The following is a 24,944-nucleotide window of genomic DNA, read 5'->3' on the forward strand; positions in this document are numbered from 1 at the left end:
TACTAAATCAGAGGACAGGTAAGCTTGGCGTGTTGTAGTTCATGGGGTCGCAAAGCATTGGACATGACTTAGAGATTGAACAACAACAGCAAGATACTAACAAACAGCTAATCCATGGATATTTCAGGTTATTTATGTGCATATTTTACAAAAATCACTAAATTAGTCAACTCTTCTGTTAACTTTCCCCACTAAAGCAACAAAAACCAAGCAAACTACTAGTTCTGACTCATTTGAATAATAGGCAAATATATTTAGGACCTAACTGTTAGTAAAATAAATTCTTTAAAGCTATAACTCATGCCCTTTACTTTACACTTGGGAAAATTAATCATTATTTCAAATGAAAATTTAGTCCTTGTTCAAAATTAAAATATTTACTAGTCATGTTCAAAGATTAAAGCATTAATTAGTACATTTTAAAAGAAGAAGAAATCAGGATAAAACCTTCATCTTACTGGAAGACTCATGTAAGTTGGCCCCTGGGAACCAGGATCATGATGCCTAGCTATGAGACTGACCCATCCATCTTCAGCAGCAACCTGGCCAATTCAGGGGCTGAAAATCTCTAAATGCTGGCCTCTGAGGCTGATTATCTGCACCTGGATACAATAGATGGGTATTTTATTCACATTACTTTTGGCCACCCTATGGTAGAGTCTCCAAAAGCAGAGAGGACAGGATCCTTTCTTTGACATGCACAGGATGGTTTCTAGGCTGGAAGAGTAGGTAAAGCCAATGGCTATAACAGGAGTCAATCCATATATACAAGAATCCAGGGGCTTTCATTAAAGACATTTGGGGCAATGAGATAAAGGTTGGACTTGCCATCAAACAAGGAACTACAGTTGAGTATTTGGTACCATGGGCTAATCAGATAGACATGGTTTTAGATATGTCAGTTGAACCTGGATTTTGAGGGTAGAAGTTTACTGAAGATATGATACCAAAGTTTGTTGGTTGAGAACACAGTTCCTGTCTTTTGGCAGACAGGTTAATGGTAAAACAGATCATGATACTCTCCATAACTATGCAAACTCAGTGGCTAACATTGTGTCTGTCAGTGATATTATAAGCAATGAAGACCCCATATTCATGATAAACCTATTAAGACATACTTTCTCAAGAAGCTGCTCAGAAGAATTCTCTTCACAGGTGAAATTTCAAGGAGTCCAATGAAATTTCTGTTTCTGTTCATGAAATTTCCCTTTTATTGGAAAATGAGAATGTTGACTACCAAGTCATATTGCATGAAGCTGTACTGCTCTCCTAGGCAATTATTCACTCCAATGATTAAAACCTACTGTGCAAAATGTTCTAAGAGATTAGAAACTGGGCTGCACACCTACATTTTCAATGATGGAATTTAAAGATTGTTGTTGTTCAGTCACTAAGTCATGTCCTACTCTTCACAACTCCGTGGACTGTAGCATACCATGCTCCTCTGTACTCCACTATCTCCTGGAGTTTGCTCAAATTCATGTCCATTGAATCAGTGAAGCAATCCAACCATTTCTAACCAAATTTAAAGATTAGAGTACGAATATGATCCAGTAATTCCACTCCTGGGCATGTATCTGGAGAAAATATAGCCAGGACATGGAAGCATTCCATAAACAGAGGAATGGATCAAGATGTGATACATACATACAATGGAATATTATTCAATCATTAAAAAGAATGAAATGATGCCATCTGCAGCAACATGGATAGACCTAGAGATTGTTATACTAAGTAAATCAGACAGAGAAAGACAAATATCATGATATCACTTATATGTGGAATCTTAAAAAAATGTTAATGAACTTATTTACAAAACAGAAATAGAGTCACAGATGTAGAAAAGAAACTTATGGTTACCAAAGGGAAAGAGAAGAGGGATAAATTAGGAGATTAGGATCGACATACCCAATGCTATACATAAAACAGATAACTTAGTAGGACTACGGTGTAGCCCTGGGAACTCTACTCAATACTCTGTAATGATCTACATTGGAAAAGAATCTAGAAAAGAATGGATATATGCATTTGTATAACTGATTCACTTTGCTATACAGCAGAAATTAACACAGCATTGTAAATCAACCATACACCAATAAAAATTAATTAAAAAAAATAAAGATTAGGACACTGAAATACCCTGTTTTTCCTGGGAGGCTTCATTTTTATAAAGAGTAAAATTATAGCTGTCTTAAGATTATAAACAGAAATGTATCTTAATGCCTAAAGAAGGCATGTTAGCTATTATGAAGAAAATTATTTTTCTGCATTTATGGAAAGAATTTTCTGTTGTTTCCCATCTATTAGCCAAAAGCAATGAAGTCCTTATGTTTCTCCTGTTTTATCACTTGTGATTTGATAAAATGAGCAAAATAAAACTAATGAAAACTATAAGCTTGAATCTGGCAGGGATGGCATGCCATATTCCTTTTGCATCTAAAACATCTATTCTTTTCCCTTCTTACTGTGTAGTCAAACACACAAAAACTATTTTAAAAACGTGTGAAGCCCAGGGGTTTTCAGGTGATCTGCTGTAAAATATAAGCACAACTTTATCTGGGTGTTTTCTTTGCTAGCTTTGCTGAAGGAGCAGATTATTCAGTGACTTTTGCCGCCTTCTTAATGCTACCTACCATAAAATATTAAATAATCCTGTTGCCTTAGTTCTGAGTACAAAGAAAAGTAACATCTCTATTTGGAAGTAATATTGAACTAAATCTTGACTCTGTCCTTTAGGTCTATTTGACCTCTGAAAATCACACAACATCTTTGAGCTTTTATTAACTATTATATATCAAATGTATTTTAACAATTGTGCAGGATCATGTTGAGCCTTAAAAGAAGTACCATAACACAAGTAAAACTTCCAGTACTATTCCTAAGAATTTAGCAGATGCTTAATACAAAGTAGCTATCATTTTATAAGTTTATGTCATGAGTTATAAAGTACTTTGGTATAATTGAATTAAATTTATAAATCATTCTTATGACTGCTAGGACAGGTACTTTTGTCCCCATTTAAAAATAAGAAACTAAAGCTCACCAGCAGTCTAGTACCATGGAAAGGCTCTAGTAGGGCGTAGGAATTTTGGTCTGTACTCTTTTAAAAATGGAACCCATAGGCAACACATCCCAGCAAAATAAAGACCATGTGACAAGCCCACAGCTAATGTCATACTTAATGGCAAAAAAATTGAAAGCATTTCTTCTAAGATCAGGAATAAGACAAGAATGCCCACTCTTGCCACCTACATTCAAGGTAGTATCAGAAGTCTTAGCCACAGCAACCAGACAGAAAATGAAATAAAAGGAATCCAAACTGGAAAGGTAGTAATTAAACTGTCACTGTTTGCAGATGACATGATATTATACATAGAAAACTCTACAGACACCACATACACACACATACACACACACACACACACACACACACACACACAAACTAGAACTAATCAATGAATTGATCAAATTGCAGGATATAAAATTAATATACAGAAATCTCTTACATTTCTGTATACTAACAATGAGAACCATCAGAAAGAGAAATTAATGAATTAATATTGTTAAAATGATTAAACTACCTAAGGTAATCTACAGATTTAATGCAATCTCTATCAAAATACCAATGCCATTTTTCACAGAACTAGAAAAAATAATTCTAAAATTTGTATGAAAACAAAAAGACCCTGAACAGCTAAAACAGTTTTAAGAAAGAACAAAATTGGAGGTTCATACCTCCTGATTTCAAACTATATTACAATGGTACAGTAATCAAAATGGTATCAAAAACAGAAACATAGTTCAATAGAATAAAGTGGAGAGCCCAAAAATGAACTCATATGGGCATTAATCTATGATGAAAAAGGCAAGAATATACAATAGAACAGGTAGCCTCTTCAGTATTGGTGTTGAGAAAACTAAACAGCTACATACAAAAGAATCAAACTGGACTATTTTCTAACACTATGTAAAAAAATAAACTCAAAATGGATTAAAGACATGTAAAACTTTAAAGAATAAACATTCTAGAAGAAAACATAGGTGGCAGCCTCTTAGATAATGGTCTTATCAAATAAAAAAATGGGACCATATCAAACTAAAAAAAAACAACAAAAAACAATTGTGCACAGCAAAGGAACTATCAACTAAATGAAAAGTCCACTTACTGAATGGAAACAGGTATTTACAAATGATATATCCAATAAGGGGTTAATATCCAAAATATACAAAGAACTCATACAACTCAACATCAAATAAACAACCCAACTAAAAAATGGGCAAAGAGTATGAAGAGACATTTTTCCAAAGAAGATATAGTGATGACCAATAGGCACATGAAAAGATGCTCAATATCACCAATCATCAGAGGAAAGCAAATAACAACCACAGTGAGATACTACCTCACATCTGTCACAATGACTCTTCTCGAAATCACAACAAATAACAAGCATCAGCGAGAATGAAGAGAAAGGGAATCCTCATGCTCTGTTGACAAGAATGTGAACTGGTACGGTCACTATGAAAACAATATAGAGATTCCTCAAAAAACTAAAAATAGAACTGACCTAAACTTGAAATCAATGGAATAAGGTAATTAATGGGTTAAAAGAAAACCCTTGGCAACCCAGAACTCTATAACTAGTCATATATTCATCACAAATAAAGGTGAAATAGTGAAGGTGATCAAAAGGTACAAACTTCTAGTTAGAAGATGAATTCTGGGAATGTAATATACAGCATGGGGATATTGTTAACAATGCTCTATTGCATATTTGAAAGTTGCTAAGGGGAAAGATATTAAAATTTCTCACAAAAAAAATATTCACTATGTGTGGTGATGGATGTTATTATTAAATTTACTGTGATGATCATTTCACAATATAATATATATCATTAAATCATTATGGTATATACCCCCCAAAATGGAGCCCATGTAAGATGAGGTGGGCAAAGGCAACTTTTTTACTTGACATTGTCTTATTTCTAGTTTAACTTTATTCTGTAAAGGAACCAAATGGCTAGGAATATTCTAGAACTATGAATATTGTCCCTAGTGATATATATTTTATTATTCCAGAGTAGATTAGGAGATAACAGGGTACATATTTAATCCATAAACCATAGTATTTATAACTATGTTCTAAATTATAATTAGAAAACAAATATGTATCAACCATCTTATTCTTACACTCCTAATGTAACAAATATTGCCCCCAAAAATGTTAACAACAGGTATCTACTATATTTTTCTGCCTAAATTCTCATTTTTTAAATAAAGGTAAAAATAAATCTTTTCAAGGTCAGTTCTGGGGCCTCCAACCTTGTGAAGAAGAGATATTTTTTATATTCTTGATGCTTTCAAATCTCTGGGGATGGTTTTGAGAGTAAAATATACTGAAGGCAGTGAGGGGAAGGACAAAATTCTACCTACCTTCACTTCCCAATGGGGAATCCCAGCTAACTAAGTTTGTGCGAGTGAGGAAGCAGCAAGCACCTTGGAAAGCCACTCGACCTGCCAGCTAAAAAACATCAAGGTCCTCCTGACAGATGGTGTCCAGTCCTGACAGATGGTGTCCAACCCTTTGGTCAGGGATCTCGAACTCAGAGCCATGTGAACATGTGCCTGGTTTTGAAACTGGTGTATGCTCCCTAAAGACATCTTATTAGAACCAGTTCAATTCAGTTCAGTTCAGTCGCTCAGTCGTGTCTAACTCTTTGTGACCCCATCAGCAGCACACCAGGCCTCCCTGTCCATCACTAACTCCCGAAGTCCACCCAAACCCATGTCCATTGAGTCGGTGATACCATCCAACCATCTCATCTTCTGTTATCCCCTTCTCCTCCTGCCCTCAATCTTTCCCAGCATCAAGGTCTTTTCCAATGAGTCGACTCTTCGCGTGAGGTGGCCAAAGTATTGGAGTTTCAGCTTCAACATCAGTCCTTCCAATGAACACCCAGGACTGATCTCCTTTAGGATGGACTGGTTGGATCTCCTTGCAGTCCAAAGGACTCTCAAGAGTCTTCTCCAACACCACAGTTCAAAAGCATCTATTCTTTGGCTCACAGAAAGTATTTAAACTGCTACAGAGATAAAAATAATTATTTTAAATATCTGCATAGGTATATGTATATATAGGCTGCCCTGGAAGCTCAGACTGCAAAGAATCTGCCTGCACGTAGGAAACCCAGGTTGGATCCCTGGGTCAGGAAGATCCCTTGGAGAAGGGTATGGCAACCAACTCCTGTATTCGTGCCTGGAGAATTCCATGGACAGAGGAGCCTAGTGGGCTGTAGCCATAGAGTCGAGAAGAGTTGGACATGACTGAGTGATGGAACAGCAGCAGCTCCTTTAAGTTATTCCCCCCAAAACACCATGCAGCCCAGCCTTCATATCATGACAACCACATCACTATCACCTCCCTTGTCCAACTTCCAGATTCTTATTTCCTCACAGCCTCATGTAAATCTGGCCACCAGGCTGGTATCACTTCATTCACTTTGCTTGCTGTGTGCACCATTCTCTTTGGGCCATGGTCTCTTGTTTTTCAATGTGCTGGTACTGTGTTAGTGAGGTCAATGGCTTAAAGTGTTACTCTATTCCTGGGAGTACATTTACATTACAAGAGTGACTTTCTGACAGTGTTGCAGGGGGAAAGTGAATTCTGACTCCTTGTTGAAAACTGTTTTTTTGACTTGCTTTTATCATTATAATCACACTCCAAGGCTGTGCCTGGAGGACCCTGTCTCTCTGCTTGACTGTAAACTAAAGTACCTTTGTTCAGTTCATGGAGAGATAGTTTGTCCTTGCACACCTGTGAACAGAAGAGATTAACACACCTTTTCTCGGCTTTCCTGGTGGCTCAAATGGTAAAGAATCTGCCTGTAATGCAGGAAAGCTGGGTTCAATCCTGGGTTGGGAAGATCGCCTGGAGAAGGGAAAGGCTACCCACTCCAGCGCTCTGGCCTGGAGAATTCCATGGGGTTGCAAAGAGCCGGACACAACTGAGTGACTTTTACTTTCACTTTGCTGAAGGCTCACCATTCCTTTGGAGATGTTTTGCAAGACTGAAGACCCTTTCACTTTACTTCCCCACTGCATTTCCCTCTCTATTCTGCCCTTTGACTTTAGTTCCTCATCGCTTCTTTCCCTCTAATCTATAAAAGAACCTGGCATCCAGGTCCCAATAAGATGATTATTTTGAGGTGCTAGCCTGTCATCTTCTTGGTCTACTGGCTCCCCAATTAAAGTCTCTTCCTTGCCTCAACACCTCCTCTCTCGGAGTCAATGGCCTATCGCACAGCGGGCAGAGTGAATGTGGACTTGGTAACAAAAGTATTAAGAAATTTGGGATACAAATGTCAAGCTCATAGGGGAGACATTTTTGGGAGGGATTCAGCTCTATAAGTGAATGTTAGTCACCTATGCCTCCTTGCAGGACTTTCTCTGCTTAATAATATTCCTCTTCCAGAAATCAAATCCAAGGAGAAAAGGTATGTTTTTTAACCTAAAAGATTTATACATCACAGATATCAAGTAAATCATCATTGATCTTTCCTGAGTCCACACCTCTAATATTTGAAATCTCTGCAGATACTTCTCAGAGGCTTCACATTTATATAGGAAATTTGATAAAGATCTCTGTACCAACCCTTGAAGGCTTAAAGAGAGCTTTGGCTTAGATTTTATGTTTTTAAAATGTCAAAAGCAGATATTCTAAATAAATAAGATAAAATGAGGGAGAAAAAAATCCCACTTTCTTTTTTTTCACCTATATTGATGAACTTAGTCCAAATAATTTTTTATCCAAACCTACAAAAAAGAAAACAAAAAAGAACTAGAGAAAGCAATGTGAGGAGAGAGAATATGAGTTTAGAATAAGACCTTCTGTTAAGTACATATTATTAAGTACTAAAATAAAATTTAGTGCCTCTGTCCTTAAGATGGAAATATTAATGCAAAAAAAATTCTTTAGGTACATAAGAGAGCCTGGTGTCTATGACACTGGACTGATTCTTCAGCCAGAGTTCCTATATCATTCAAATCCAAGCACTTAACTGCGTGACCTTAGACAAATTACCTAATCTCTCTATGTTTTAGTTTTCTTAAAGTTGGAATAGTGATATCAATCTACTTCACAGGGTTATTATGAGGGTAAAATGAGTTAATATAGGTAAAAGCATCCAGAACAGGGTCTGGCGTAAGGAAATACTGATTAGGTGTTAGATATCATCATTGTTGTGGTGGTTATTACAATTACGCTACCACCAGCTCATAGATTAGAAATTCAATGATCCAAAGGCAAAAGAATGGGCAGTATTGGCACTTTTCCTACATGTTTTTAAAACGCCAGCATAAAATGCCATCATTGGTGTTGGACTGTTTAGCTTAAAACATATTCTTCACCAAACACAACCCCTACTATCCTTTACTACCCAAGGAAAAGTATGCGCTCTAAACCACCATAACTATATATATAAATGGCTATGGAATGATTAGATAAACATTATAATTAATGCCTTCATCCAGAAATCTCTGCTTTCGTTACAAGGCTAATGAAGGTGATCAGTCTTCCTTACACAAGAAGGGCCTACGGGTGCCTTCTAGAAACATAATTTGGTAGAACTCCCTTCAACATTATTACCAGTTTTAGTCCCTGAGTTGCAGATGCTCTGCTTTGCCTTTGTAAATTATTAGTACCATCCTGTGTGCACTGAACAGTAATGTTTGTGGTTCTTTCTTTTTTTACAAGTCTCTTTATTTATTAAATTGCCTTAAGAGTGCTGTATGACAAGTTAGGTATTAATACAAAAATCATAGAATTATGATATATCTGTAGAAGTCAAACCTGTTTGTATGTCTATTCATTTTTATTTTTCAAAAAGTATTATAAATTTCAAAAAAACAAAAGCCACATTATAGAATATTTATAAAATAAAAAATGAAAAAGAAATCTCTCAGAACCCACCAGTAACTAATTTTTTGATATATTTCTTGAGTAATCCTTCTTATTTATATTTTCAACATATTTATGAGCATATGTTTCTAATCTCTTTGATATAGAACTATAATGTAAGTACTTTGTATTAATATTTGCTCATTACTCTTCATAACCACAATTTTTAATGGTTGTGATACAGTTCATTCGTTCTTCTATTACTAAACCTTTAATCTGTTTTCCATTAGGATAACTATGTAAATAATAGTCTCTTTTGAGTACATCTATTTCCATGTTTCAGATTTTATTCTTAGAAGAGATTCTGTAAGTACTTAACACTTCTCCCTCTCTAATAAATTATTTAAACTTATAGCTATATCATATTATGCAGGAAACAGCTTTTCAAAATATGTAAAATAACTCTGCCAAACACCATCACTACTAGCTAAAACTAAAAACATACTTTCTCCATGAAATTCTTCTTAAACTTTTTCTCATCTGAATTTTATCTCCATTCCTATAGCTAGTTTCTCCTTGGCCCCCAGACACAAATAACTTTGGAAGTATTTCTCACTCTCATGGCATTTTGTACCTTTATGTGATAGCACTTATGTCAAGTACAATTAGTAATTATTTGTGTGATATTTAATGCTTATGTCTTTCAGTAGATAATATGTTACACTGTTGCAGAGACTCACCTATGTTGCTACTTTTACACCCAAGTGTCTGGCACATAGCATGTGTCTTGTTTGTTGATTCAATGATTTAACAGTTTAAAATTATTTTGTACAGTGTTATGCTAAGTAGTATGGGGAATATATAGTAATATATCACAGTTATTGCCTTTAAAGAATTATAATAAAAATTAACCTTTACTATTATTTTTATTTTAATACATCATAGAAAAAAGTTCATGGGCTATAAAACCAAATTGACCTACAAAACAAAAAGGCAACCTACTGACTGGGAAAGATATTTGCAAATTATATGACTCATAAAGGGTTAATATCCAAACTATATAAACAGCTCATACAACTCAATATCCTTGACTCGTTTCTGATCTTAATGGGAAAACTTCTAGTTTCTTACCATTAAATATGACATTAGCTGTGTTTTCCATAGATATTCTTTAACATTTTGAGGAAGTTCACCTCTATTCCCAGTTTACTGAGAATTTTATCACGAATGGGTGTTGGATTCTGTCAAATGCTTTTACTGTATTTATTGATATGATCATGTGATTTTTTTCATCCATAGTCTGTTGATGGGATGCCTTACATTACTTGATTTTAGATGTTGAACCAGGATTGCACATCTGAGATAAATTCCACTTGGTTGTCATGTATAATTTTTAAATACATCAGTGGATTTGATTTGCTAAAATTTTGTTAAGAATTTTTTGTATCTATGCTCATGAGAGAAATTGGCCTATAATTTCTTTTTTAAAAAATAATGTATTTGTCTGGTTTTGGTATTAGTCTAAGACTAGCCTTATAGAACAAGTTAGGGAGTATTTTCTTTGCCTCTATACTCTGAAAGTGATTATAGAGAATTAGTATAATTTCATACTTAAATGTTTGGTATAACTCAACAATGAACTCATCTGGATCTGTGCTCTCTTTTTTGTAAGCTTATTAATTATTGATCCAATTTCTTTAGTAGATATAGGCCTATTCAGATTTTATCTATTATCTATTTATTCTTGTGTGAATTTTAGCATATTGTGTCTTTCAAGGATCGGTCCATTTCATCTACGGTAGCAAATTTGTTCATGGTACTATTTTATTATCCACGGGACCTTTAGTGATGTTCCCTCTTTCATTTCTGATATTAGCAATTTGTATCCTTTCTTTTTTTCTCTTAATTAGTGTGGCTAGAGGCTATAAATTTTATTGATCTTCTCAAAAACAAATTTTAGATCATTAATTTTCTCTATTGATTCCCTGTTTTTGAGTTCATTGATTTCTTTAATTTTTTTATCATTTCTTTTCTTTTGCTTACTTTATCATTAATTTTCCTTCTTTTTTTAGTTTCCTAATGTTGAAGCTCAGATCATTGATTTTAGATATTCTTTTCTAAAAAACATGAATTTATTGCTATAAATTTCCATGTGAAAGTGAAAGCGAAAGTGAAGTCATTCAGTCGTGTCCAACTCTTTGCGACCCCATGGACTGTAGCCTAACAGGTTCCTCTGTTCATGGGCCAAAATTTCCTTGTAAGCACTGCTTTTACAGCATCCCACAACTTCTTATAGCTGTGTTTTCATTTTTGTTTAATTCAAAGTGATTACCTTTAATATCGCCAGTATAGTTCAGTACACTGATTAACAAGCTAGTACTTTCACCAGTGAACATCCATTTCTGTCATTCAGCAAAGTCTTAGTATTGATTGAGATGTGGATACCAGATGGGTTTATAGTAACCTTTCCTGGAGTTTAGACTTTCCGTTTTAATATTAGCTAACCACTTCTGGAGTTTAAACTCCTGATCAAAATATTACCTGTACATGGTTGTAACTTAATCTGATACATACATACACATGCTACCTCAGGGTCTGGGCTGAGTTTTAACGTAAATTAAATACATCATTATATATATCCAGGATATGGAAGCAACCTAAAAGTCCATCAACAAAGGAATGGATAAAGATGTGGTACATATATACAATGGAATATTACTCAGGCATAGAAAGGAAGGAAGTAATGCCATTTGCAGCAACATGGATGGACCTAGTTGTTGTCATACTGAGTGAAGTAAGTCACACAGAGAAAGACAAATATCATATGATATCACTTATACGTGGAATCTTTTAAAAAAGGCTATAAATGAACTTATTTACAAAACAGGAATAGAGTTACAGACGTAGAAAACAAACTTATGGTTCCCAGAGGGTAAGTGGGGGGGAGGGGGGTAAATTGGAACATTAAGATTGACACATACATACACACAGTACTATATATAAATAGATAATCAATAAGAACCTACTGTATACCACAGGGAACTCTACTCAATATTCTATAATGGCCTCTATGGGAAAAGAATTTAAAAACATGGATATATGTATATGTATAAGATTCACTTTGCTGTATACTTGAAACTAACACAACACTGTAACTTAACTATACGCCAGTAAAAAATTTTTTAAAAAACATTGTAATATTCCACTTTAAATATTTCAGATTATATCCTTAAATGTAGGTCAATTCAGGAAGAGAAATGGGGTCAGTACTTCAAAGCCTGTGAACTCTCTGGTAATGGTCATCATATCTCCACAAAGTGAAATACTCTGTATTTGATATGTAGTCACATAACTTTTGGCCATTCAATGCATCTTAAAGAAGAAACCATCAATTCCTGCTTAGTGCTCTCACTCTAATATGGGATGCTCATTTAAATTTCTGCCCTTTCATAGCTACTTGATAAGAAAGTATAAAAATAATTCTATTTAAGCTCTGTATATCTGTAGTTACAGAGAAGAAAAATAATAGCTAAAGGTGAATCTGAGAAGTAACATTGTTGAAAAACATTTGAGAAAGTCTTACTGATTTCTACCAACTTCCCTGGCTTTCTGGAGGCAAAAAGTTAAAAGGACAGTCTCATACACAAAAGACTCATAATCCATTGGGAACAGTGAGGATAACACAAGTAAATATTAAATGTATACTTATCATCAAGATAAGAATTTTGTTCAAAAGCAAGACAGGAAACCAAGGACAGCAAGTGTTTAGATTAAGAATCAAGAATTAGATGGGCTATCAGAAGTTTAGCTGTTGAATATAAATTAAAAGATGCTTACTCCTTGGAAAGAAAGTTATGACCAACCTAGACAGCATATTGAAAAGCAGAGACATTACTTTGTCAACAAAGGTCCGTCTAGTCAAGGCTATGGTTTTTCCAGGAGTCATGTATGGATGTGACAGTTGGACTATAAAGAAAGCTGAGCACAGAAGAATTGATGCTTTTGAACTGTGGTGTTGGAGAAGACTCTTGAGAGTCCCTTGGACTGCAAGGAAATCCAACCAGTCCATCGTAAAGGAGATCAGTCCTGCGTGTTCATTGAAAGGACTGAAGTTGAAGCTGAAACTCCAATACTTTGGCCACTTGATGTCAAGAACTGACTCACTGGAAAAGACCCTGATGCTGGGAAAGATTGAAGGCGGGAGGAGAAGGGGACCACAGAGGATGAGATGGCTGGATGGCATCACCAACTCAATGGACATGAGTTTGGGTAAACTCTGGGAATTGGTGATGGACAGGGAGGCCTGGTGTGCTGTGGTTCATGGGGTCACAAAGAGTCAGACATGACTGAGTGACTGAACTGAACTGACTGATTCATTTATTGAGTACCTGCTATCATGTTTATTTGATTCTGAAATGTCATATAATTCAGTTTCTTAATATCAACTTTTTTAAGGGGGAAAAAAACTCTAAATTCTATGCTAAATGTGTTAATTGGTTATAAGATACATTTTCAAAAAATTTAAAAATGTAAACATACATGTTCATTCTATATGTGCTAAGTGCTATATGTGCTAAACACGGTGGGTACAAAGATGTGCTAACTAGTCATGGACCTAAATTAGGGAGGTTAATCTATTGGAGTTACACATGCATCACACAAACACATAAAATATTAGTCTGCTAATATATTGGATACTAGAATAATAGATCCTCTTCTTTGTGTTGACCCAACCAACTGCAAAGATGAATACGTCTCTAATCTTTCTTTAGCTAGCTATCGTGAGAGCTTTAGCTTACTACTATATTGAAGAAATATTTCATCTTACATAAGCAGAATGATTTATTCTATTTTGCCATTTGTTAAAATCACAACAACCTAGAGAAAGTTATTTCCACAAAATGATTACTTATTGATAACGAAATATTCACCTTGATCATCTGGGGTAATTGGTATATTCTTGAAACTAAATTATCTTGACACTTGTTCTTGGCAAAAGAGGAAAGCTTATTGCTTCAAAGATAGGGTTATATATTACCACATTATAAGGTTAGAATGACAGAGGAGCTAAGAAACTCTTTTTAAAAAATTAAAGACATTTTGTTATTTGGTTGGTATAACTATGAATTTAAAGATATCTGAATGTAGGAAGCCCAAGTATAAACAATATCTGAAATGTAGGTTGCTAAATATAAAACCTCTTTTTCAATATCTCACGCTTAAACAAAATATGTGGCAGCACAAGCATATCAAGCTTACAAAGAGTGCAATCTCAGATATTCTGCATCCTAGCTATGACACTTTCTAATAATTTTTCTCATAAAAACTGTGAAAGCATGAGGCCAGTAATATCAGTACAAAACCTTAGGTGAGCATGAGTTTAACTATGCCTACACACTTCAATCACTCAGTCGTGCCCAACTCTTTGTGACCCCATGGAGTGCAGCATGCCAGGCCTCCCTGTCCATCATCAACTCCCGGAGCTTACTCAAACTCATGTCTATTGAGTCAGTGATGCCATCCAACCACCTCATAACTGTGGTCCCCTTCTCCTCCTGCCTTCAATCTTTCCCAGCATCAGAGTCTTTTCAAATGAGTCAGTTCTTCGCCTCAGGCGGCCACAGGATTGGAGTTTCAGCTTCAGCATCAGTCCTTCCAATGAACACCCAGCACTGATCTCCTTTATGACGGACTGGTTGGGGATCCTTGCAGTCCAAGGGACTCTCAAGAGTCTTGTCCAACACCACAGTTCAAAAGCATCAATTCTTCAGCACTCAGCTTTCTTTATGGTCCAACTCTCACATCCATACATGACTACTGGAAAAATCATAGCTTTGACTAGATGGACCTTTGTTAGCAAAGTAATGTCTCTGCTTTTTAATATGCTGTCTAGGTTGGTCATAACTTTTCTTCCAAGGAGCAAGTGTCTTTTAATTTCATAGCCGCAGTCACCATCTGCAGTGATTTTGGAGCCCCCCAAAATAATGTCTGCCACTGTTTCCACTGTTTCCCCTTCTATTTGCCATGAAGTGATGGGACCAGATGCCATGATCTTAGTTTTCTCAATGTTGAGTTTTAAGCTTACATTTTCACTCTCCTCTTTCACTTTCATCAAGGCTCTTTAGTTCTTCTTCACTTTCTGCCATAAGGGTGGTGTCATCTGCATATCTGAGGTTATTGATATTTCTCCTGGCAATCTTGATTCTAGCTTGTGCTTCATCCAGCCTAGCGTTTCTCATGATGTGCTCTGCAAATAAGTTAAATAAGCAAGGTAACAATATACAGCCTTGATGTACTCCTTTTCCTATTTGGAACCAGTCTGTTGTTTCATGTCCAATTCTAACTGTTGCTTCCTGACCTGCAAACAGGCTTCTCAAGAGGCAGATCAGGTGGTCGGTATTCCCATCTCTTTCAGAATTTTCCACAGTTTGTGGTGATTCACAGTCAAAGGTTTTAGCATAGTCAAAAACGCAGAAATAGATGTTTTTCTGGAACTCTCTTATTTTTTCAATGATCCAACAGATGTTGGCAATTTGGTCTCTGGTTCCTCTGCCTTTTCTAAAACCAGCTTGAACATCTGGAATTTCACAGTTCACATATTGTTGAAGCCTGGCTTGGAGAATTTTGAGCATTACTTTGCTAGCGTGTAAGATGAGTGCAATTGTGCAGTAGTTTGAGCATTCTTTGGCATTGCTTTTCTGGGGACTGGAATGAAAACTGACCTTTTCCAGTGCTGTGGCCACTGCTAAGTTTTCGAAATTTGCAGAAATATTGAGTGCGGCACTTTCACAACATCATCTTTTAGGATTTGAAATAGCTCAACTGGAATTCCATCACCTCCACTAGCTTTGTTCATAGTGATGCTTCCTAAGGCCCACTTGATTTCACATTCCAGGATGTCTGGCTCTAGGTGAGTTTTCACACCATGGTGTTTATCTGGGTTGTGAAGATCTTTTTTGTATAGTTCTTCTGTGTATTCTTGCCACCTCTTCTTAATATCATCTGCTTCTGTTAGGTCTGTACCATTTCTGTCCTTTATTGAGTCCATCTTCACATGAAATGTTCCCTTGGTATCTCTAATTTTCTTAAAGAGATCTCTAGTCTTTCCCATTCTATTGTTTTTCTCTATTTCTTTGTACTGATGACTGAGGAAGGCTCTCCTTGCTATTCTTGCTACACAAGAGAAGACTCTACATATGGACATCACCAAATGATCAACGCCGAAATCAGGTTGATTATATTCTTTGCAGCCAAAGGTGGAGAAGCTCTATACAGTCAGCAAAAACAAGACCAGGAGTTGACAGTAGATCATGAACTCCTTATTGTCAAATTCAGACTTAAATTGAAGAAAGTAGGGAAAACCACTGGAGAAGGCCACGGCAACCCACTCCAGTACTCTTGCCTGGAAAATCCCATGGACGGAGGAGCCTGGTAGGCTGCAGTCCACGGGGTCGCGAAGAGTCGGACACGACTGAGCGACTTCCGTTTCACTTTCATGCATTGGAGAAGGCAGTGGCAACCCACTCCAGTGTTCTTGCCTGGAGAATCCCAGGGACGGCGGAGCCTGGTGGTCTGCCATCTATGGGGTGCACAGTCGGACACGACTGAAGTGACTTAGCAGCAGGGAAAACCACTAGACCACTCAGGTATGACCTAAATCAAATCCCTTATGATTATATAGTAGAAGTGAGAAATAGCTTTAAGGGACTAGATCTGATAGAGTGCCTGATGAACTATGGATGGAGGTTTGTGACATTGTACAGGAGACAGGGATCAAGACCATCCCCAAGAAAAAGAAATGCAAAAAAGCAAAATGGCTGTCTGAGGAGGCCTTACAAATAGCTGTGAAAAGAAAAGAAGTGAAAAGCAAAGGAGAAAAGGAAAGATAACGATGCTTAAAGATTTATTAGTGTGAAAAGTTCCCAGCAACAAGAACAAGACAGCCACTAAAAGTGTCATGTGGAGTTCATGAAATAGTAAATGTTTTGTGCAGAAGTGTGAGGTTATATAATACATTAGAGTAGCCACTATAGTCAGCAATAACTTTCATTTAATGCACATGACTAAAAGTGCAATGATAAATACAAGCATTATATGCATAGCAAAAAAGATTTGTTTTACTACTCCAAAGAGTAAGTAACGGCAGTACCTAAGCAAATTCATGTATACAGTGTGAGTGGTTCTAGAAATTAGGGAATCATGGTATGAAAGCTGAAGACAATGCAGTAAGGGTATGTGGTCAGCACCACATTTCTCAGGGAGACTTTTATTCTACGTGTTTTTCTTTTACCCGTTTCAGGGTCAAGCACCACTAAAACCTCACTATCAGGATGAACCAGTCTTTCCATCGCTTCTACCTCCTAACGTGGGTTGGGGAGGACAGCTGGGCAACGGAACACAGTGATTAGCACACCATTCCTGCTCAGTCTTCAAACTGTTAGCTTTCAGACAAGCACACTGTGATAAACCATAACTGTAACTTAAACCTGTGGGCATCTTTCTTTAAAACATGGAGATGGAAAAGGAGAGGACCTGTGCCACTCTTCTCTTGATTGCCATGATAGGAAGGAATCATGGACAAATACAGCTATGTTTATGCTGAAAATATCCTCTGATCATTTGTCTTAACCCACAATTCAACTTGATCTCATCACATTTTGACTTCTGGGAGGCTACAATCCATGTTTATCTGCGCTCTCTGCATGATCTTTAATCTCTCTCTTTCCCTCATCTCTCTGTTTTCATTTTCAAACACATGTAGCTCTTTTTCTATCACAAGTTACCATTCTCATGATCTCATTGCCTTCTCCAGAGGCACTTTTTTCATTTTTTGGACACCAAAATGGCCTATGCAATGCTTTTTCCATTTCTTTACCACCTCCTCCCTTCTGAATTTTTTGCCAACAGGCTTGTAGTCCTGCTCCCCTCCTCACCCAATACCTTTCCTTAAAACTAACAATGATCTCTTTTACTTATTCTGTTTGATCTCTATAGCACTGTCGTCTCTAAAAATTTCTTGATACAGTCTTGACCCTTGCCTTCTATAGTCTGAAATTACTCATTGTTTTCTGCCTTTCTGATGACTCTTTCTTGTTTTTTATCTATTGGTTGCATTTTTTCATTCTTCTTCCCTCAAGCTGTGACCATTATTCAGAGTTCAGTCCTTGCTTGTCTGTTTTTTTTTCCTTTCTAGACCAGGGGATTTTAAATTGTGTTCCTTGATCTAAAATACCTTAGAATCTGCCACTGAGAACCCAGGGAATGAATGAAAGTGTGGACAACTGGTGCCTTCCCACTACTTCAAACAGAATAGCTCTGATTTTATCTGTTTATTTGTTCCATATTGTTTATTTTGGAGAGCTTCACTAATTTACTGAAAACTACATCAGGATCATAAAGCCTTAGTCTAATTTCTTGTTTTACCACTATCTATATAACTTTGGAAAAATATTTCAAAGCGTTAATAAATTTCTATATCCAAGCTTGTGTCCTTCCCTCCACCTAAACTACTCTCCAGCTCTACTCCCCAGTACCTTTTTAATTCCTACTAATTTTCTAGTTTTCTGTCACTTCCTCCAGGAAGTCTTCTCTGAATCTGAGATCTGGGTTAGGTGTTCTGACATGGTACCATAGCATTCTGAACCAATCCTTTAACACAGTACTTATTTGGTTGTCTGTTGGTCTATATTTCCTACTAAACTGGAAACTCATTGAGAGCAGACTATTCATGATTTACCCAGCTTAGGGCATGTAGTAGGTTTGAAATCCCAAACAGAGGTAATTTTATATCCAGCAAAGATACCCAAATTTGGTGACACTGCTCTCTTTTCAACTAAACATAAATGAAAAGCCATGTATCAATGTTATCTCTCATTGTGATCACACTGCTCTCCCCATCTGCCTGCTTTCTGAATGTCCCTGACACCTCCTTCATCTACTTTTGAATCCTGTTCACAACATCCTCACCATTTACTTTTATTGGGGAAGTTATTTTATATTCCACTGATTTTTTTTTTGGTCCTAAAACAGAGATGCACTGTTAAAGATATCTGCAATGACCAAGAAAACATCAAAATACTAATTCATCTTGTTTTCAACTCTGTATCATTATATCATTCTTAACAGGATTATAACATTGCACTATTTTGGCCTAATATTAACAATATCAACTTCTAATAATAAACAAAGATGAAAAATCTTCAAAGGAAGATTTTGAGGGCATATCTGAGCAGTTTATAAGAAAAGTATTGGTAGCTGATATAGAGATTATAACTGCCTGGTAAAGAACGTATTGCTTTAAATATTTGCTGTTTAAAATGTATATATAATAACAACAAAAAATCCTAAAATTAAATCAAAGAAGAGTAATATAATGTTCACATATACTCTGTTAATATGGCCTTAGAGAAATTCCATCTTTAATCCTAAACTGTAACATCACCCTCAGCAACCATATTAGGGTACTTTCATCATAAATGTCATAGGTTCCAAGAGCAAAATTACATTTCAATTCAGTGCTATTTTATTTAAGAGTTTATCATATTTTCAAACACCAAGCTAATACAATTTAGACCCAATGAGTATCTTTTACCTCACTGCTTTAAATCTGGAATCTTAGCTTTTTACTACTATGGTTCTTTAGATTGTATTAAATGGAAAAGGTCCTAAGAAAGACCAAAATCAAAAATATTTTGCAATAAAGCAATCTCTGTATAGCAAAATTGATCATGGTTCATTATCTGCTTAACAGAGAATGCTTGACAAATAGAACTTCAAAAAGATATTATTATTGGAGTTGATGTTATAAAGAAAACTCATGTATCAGATGAGTAGCTGATTAGATGAAATCCTGTACAGCACTGAGAGACCAAGATTTAGGTCATGAATCAATTCAAGGAAGTCGATCTGCTGACTAAGTTTCTCATGTTTCTTATAACAATAGTAATATTTGTATAAAGAAAAGCCCCACAGCCAACAGGGGAAATGGTACTTACGAGTACTGTGTCAGCAGTTCCAAATCATTATGCATGTTGATTGGATATGCTTCGCTGAGTTCAAACAACTTCTCTAGGGCCTCATAAATGAAAATGATGCAAATAAGAGAAGCAAAAGCTTCTTCAGTAAACCGGGTGATATAGCAGACAAGGGAGCTTGCATCAGTGGCCACAAGTATGATACACAGGGTTGCAGTCCAAAGTCCAATACTAGCTCTTAAAGACAGGTATGACAGCCCATATTCTCTAGGAGGAGGGAAAGAACAGGGGAAAGAAGGTCACTGAACAGCTTGTCACCATTTTTAGTAGATGGAAATAAGTCTAACTCAGGAAGCGAAAATAAATAAGCTTCACATCCCTTGAGTATCTAAACTCAAAACTTTGTCTACAGGGAACACCTAAGGGTATAAAACTCAAAGAGGTTTCTCAGTGCTTAGAACTGAATATAATTTTTTATAAATATTACATTAAAAATACATAAATATTTTACTGTTTCTTTATTTCCATGGAGAGACAAAAATGGCAAACTGAATCAAATCAGCAACTTTCACCTCTGCCAGCAGATTTCCAAATGTGATGTTGAGAGAAGCATAAACACAGTAGAGGGATAGACAGGGACTAAGGGCGAAAAGTATATAATACTTACTTGCAAAATTTAAACAAAATCTTTTCAAACACCAAAACTGGTCCTGTACTGCCTAGTATGGTAAGGGGCTGTCCACCAAAGAGAGAATAGGCTATTCCAGTCATGGATGCTCCAAAGAGAGACTCGATTGCACTCTGTGTGGAGATATAAATGATTCCATTGTCTAAGCTGTACAGGCCACCGTTATAACTGGGGAAAAAATATATAAAATACATGGGGTCTATTCTCTGAAGCACCTACCAGCAACCTTGGGCAGGAGGTAGAGTGGGAGAATTAAAAAAGGGGCAGGCCGTCAAAATATGAATGGTAGTAGGCAAGGATACATTATCTCCCTCTTCCTTATCTTACCTTTCTTTCACTTACTGAAAGTTTACATGTATTTACAACAAATGTCTGGCAGAAGCATGGCCTATATAAGTGGGAAATGGGCCTCTTAAGAGGTAAGAACCAATCTAAAGCTAGCCTAAGACTGGGGGCCAGGGATGAGATCAGAACCTTGTGCAACGTAAGAATTATCTGTTCTGAGATAGTCCAGTCCCTGATTCCCAGTTCCACTAGTCAAGAAATTCATATGAAGTTTATCTGCTAGACCATACATCAAATCTCTCCTCATAAAGGAATTCAAAATGAAACGCACACTCATCTAACTATGAATCTTAAATGCGGATTCAAATTCAAAGTTCAGAGAAAAGAATAATACGTACTATTCGACCCTCAGTTGCTTCTCCCAGCAGTCCTCCAAATGTGATGACAGGAGACATACATGCGCAGTAGAGAAACAGAAAAGACGCTAAACACTGCAGGCTGAGAGCGTCTGTGAAGTCACTCCAGAAGTATGGAGCTTTTCTTTTGATATCTAAAATAAGTCCCCCAAAAAGCCTAAGACGGGGGGGGGAAACACAATAGTGACATACAAAGATAAAAAACACATATGTCAAAATACTCGTTTGCTTTGTCGCCAGGTCATAGTATAGGTTTTCCATCAGCAGAGATGAGACCCGTATTAACCTGCTAGGTTTTACATCATGATCTACAGGAATAGCTTTGTACCACTAAGGCACTTCAATTCCTAGCGAAAAATCATGCCAACAACCTCAAAAACCCTAGGTTCTCTCAGACTAGGTTCTCAGCTGTTCAATAATCAAAATTCAAACAGTGAGATTTAAGGATTACTCTAATCTCTGTTCCATTTTACAAAAACCTAGTCCTAAAATCAGGCCTCTTATCCTCAGTCATTGGCAATATTGGAATTGTTTACATTCCATTTAGTGTAGCAGAAAGTGAAGGAGGGAAGGTAAACTGATTTTTATATAGCCCAATAGTGAACATCAACCTAGAGAGAAAAGGTGTATATAACCATGGCTCCGGCTATCCACTCTGTCAAAAAAATCGCTTGCCAAATAATATTTCATACAGGGACTTAAATGGCCTAATGGACGACAATAATGTTTAGTAGAGAGAGGTAAGTTCCATTCTTGTTTTCATTTTTGGAAAACTAACACAGGGGCCTTATAATAAGCAACCTAGATAAATGTACTTTTGATCCACTGTTGCTAAACATATTCAAATATCTATAATTAACAAGACAATAATGACCTTGCTTGGGGTAAATGCGTGTATTCTAAAAATATCAAAAACACATTAAAAACATGTAAAGGATGATGTTTTGGTAGGAGGAGAGGAGTGGGAGAAGCATTAAATTGTGAAATGTCTAAAATCTGAGGATGAAATTTTTTAATCTATTAGGAATGAGAGCATTAAACAGGTATTCTCATTCTTTGAACATTGACTAACAATATGCAGATTTAACATTTGACTACTAAAAGCTCTTTGTGCTCTTTGGAATAGAGATGTCATACTAAAATGAATAAGGCTATGATTAAGTTCCTACATGGAGGTTAAAAAAAACTGTTATGTTCAACATACTGCAAGTATGCTAAATACACCAGGGTTATGGAAAAATATTAAAGGTTTGTTCTTTATTTTCTTAATAGGAATATAATGTGGCAATCTAAGAATCACTTCAAAAATGATTGTTCTCTTGAGAAGCAAATTCCTATCTGCCTTGAAAAACGTACCTCTTCAGAATAACTCAAATTCTATTATTTTTAATTGCCCTGATATAGACACAATAGTAACATATTAATAGCTATCTTATTATTATTTGAGTAATCGAATCATTACATTTTCCACATCCACCAGAGGGATGTGGACTAGGAGAGGTTGAAAAGGATGAAATTTCAATTGAAAAAAAAAGGGACATTTAAAATTCAGAGAAGTTTGTAAAGAACCTATGAAAACTCACACACATACACAGATACCATCTTAGTTTAGGTTCTCCTACTTGTGTTTAGTAAAATACATGCATAATTTTTATTTGGGGGATCATTTCTGAATGATGTGTTAAATTCTCCAAGTCATAATTCAGAGCAGATTTAATCTACTAGTCTATTTATTCATGTACTTAATTTTTACATCCCACCTAATCCCCAAAAGAATGTGAAGTGGTTATGAATGATCACTTTGTAGTTAATATTCATAGGCTTGATAGCACTTTCTATTAGACTACTGTTTTCTAATTAATTACTTATTAGGCCATACATTAGTCTAAACAGCTGTTATATTACAGTGTAATAAACGTGCTTTTAGCAGCAAAAATCTAAATCCGGAAGTGGGAGGTCATTGCAGAGAACAGTACAAAGCAGCCCAGATGTGCACCAGCAACTCCAGGAGAGCAGATGAGTAATGGATACTTCAAGTCCTGTCAGCAACAGAATCTGTGGAAGAACTCTGGAGAAGCGAAGATACCGGATATTGGTGACCTGGGAGGATTTAGGAAGCAATAAGGAAAAGTGAACTTTGAAAAAAAAAAATCTAAGCTACGTGGCACGTTACACCTGAGAGAGAGGGAAAAAAATAACACCAAAAATAAAAAGACAGCATTTGAAAATTTGGAAGTAAACAGAAGGAGTTACAATGTTTCCAGTAAAGGGAAAGGGAAAAAATTGTCTGAATCATCTCAAATTAGGTACCAGACTGAGGAAGACATTTCCTTAGAGACAAAACATAGAAAAAGGGAAAGAATAGAGGAGAATTAAAATGCACCGAGTTGTCAGGAACTGGAAAGTCAGCTTAGAGGACACAGGGAGAGTGGTACAGGAGATGGCCCTGAGGAGAGGGGAGCACCAAGCCTGCAAAGTTTTTGCAATTGCCTTCGATTATAATGGAGGCTGTGTGCACATATTCCCTGAAGAGAGACCCACCCAAAGGTTTCTGATTTTCTGCTCACACATTTCTTGGAGAGAGACAAGCCGTCAAAAAAAACTTAAAAATCATTTTAAGAAATAAATTGAAGCTTTCATCTCTTCAAAGATGTGTGATTAGAAAAATAAATCATATAGCTCTTTCAGATTACTATCATAAAAATAAAAAATATTATTATATACATCCCACTTGCATGTAATGAGACAGGGTCTATAAGACTGAATTCTTGGTATTTATTTTCGTTTCCATTTTGAACTTGAAGTTTTTAATAGGCTCTTTTGGAAGGGGCAACTGACAGTTTTCTCATTTATTCTAAGAATCTGTGAATGTGTTTTATGCACAGCAATGTGAAAGACTATGTATATAAAATGGAATGGTGTATTCACTGTTCTGGTTTAATAATAATGACAATCATTAATGATGAGATATCAAATTTATTAGCATATTTACCCCCAAAGAGTAGGTATTCAAAGTATAAAAACAAATTAGTCCTCAAAACAGTAATTCCCAACACAAAAGTGATATACCATTTGGTCTTTGAAGTCCCATACAAGGGCTTTTCACTAACCTTCCGGTTCGCTGGAGTTCAGGTCCACTATGTCCTCCATGGGGCTCAGCTTCCCCATGAGCTGCTGTTCCATTTGGTACAGCAGGAATCTTCCTCTTCTCCTGTGGGAAGTTTTTTCGGTTTTTAATTTCAGGTGCTAGTTGTAAACAATAAAAACAATTTTTTTCCCTTGAGGCAATATGCAGAGCAGTTAAGAATCCAGGCTCTGTACTTATTTGCTATACAACCTCTAGAAAGTTATTTAGCCACCTAAAGCCTCAGTTCTCGCCTCCTTTTACTGGTGATAACTCTGACGGCAAAGGGTCTGCCTCCAATGCGGGAGACACAGATTCGATCCCTGGTTAGGGAAGATCCCCTGGAGAAGGAAATGGCAACCCACTCCGGTACTCTTGCCTGGAAAATCCCATGGACGGAGGAGCCTGGTGGGCTACAGTCCAAGGAGGGGGCAAAGAATCAGACACGACTGGGAGACTTCACTTTCACTTTCCATTGAGAGAATGAAATGAGGTAAGGGATACTTACTCTTTCTTTCAACGAATATTTATTGAGTGCCTAGTGTGTGCCATTCATTTTTATGG

General features: G+C 36.3%; 1 protein-coding gene and 1 pseudogene across 3 annotated transcripts in view; one reads left to right on the forward strand and one right to left on the reverse strand.

Moving 5' to 3' along the window:
- The window catches only part of SLC4A10 (solute carrier family 4 member 10), a 245,610-nt gene that overhangs the window by 79,989 nt on the left and 140,677 nt on the right, over window positions 1-24,944 (reverse strand). For all 3 annotated transcript variants that reach the window (XM_055572418.1, XM_055572417.1, XM_055572419.1), the window contains 4 exons: window positions 24,367-24,467; window positions 21,239-21,413; window positions 20,535-20,668; window positions 19,889-20,134 (listed from right to left, as the gene is read on the reverse strand). In XM_055572418.1, the coding sequence (XP_055428393.1) occupies window positions 19,889-20,134; window positions 20,535-20,668; window positions 21,239-21,413; window positions 24,367-24,467 (656 nt within the window). The remainder of the gene's footprint in view (window positions 1-19,888; window positions 20,135-20,534; window positions 20,669-21,238; window positions 21,414-24,366; window positions 24,468-24,944) is intronic.
- LOC129647989 (ribulose-phosphate 3-epimerase-like) lies at window positions 501-1,159 on the forward strand (annotated as a pseudogene).

Source organism: Bubalus kerabau, chromosome 3 (genome assembly GCF_029407905.1).
Source record: "Bubalus kerabau isolate K-KA32 ecotype Philippines breed swamp buffalo chromosome 3, PCC_UOA_SB_1v2, whole genome shotgun sequence".
In the NCBI taxonomy this organism is placed as follows: domain Eukaryota; kingdom Metazoa; phylum Chordata; class Mammalia; order Artiodactyla; family Bovidae; genus Bubalus; species Bubalus kerabau.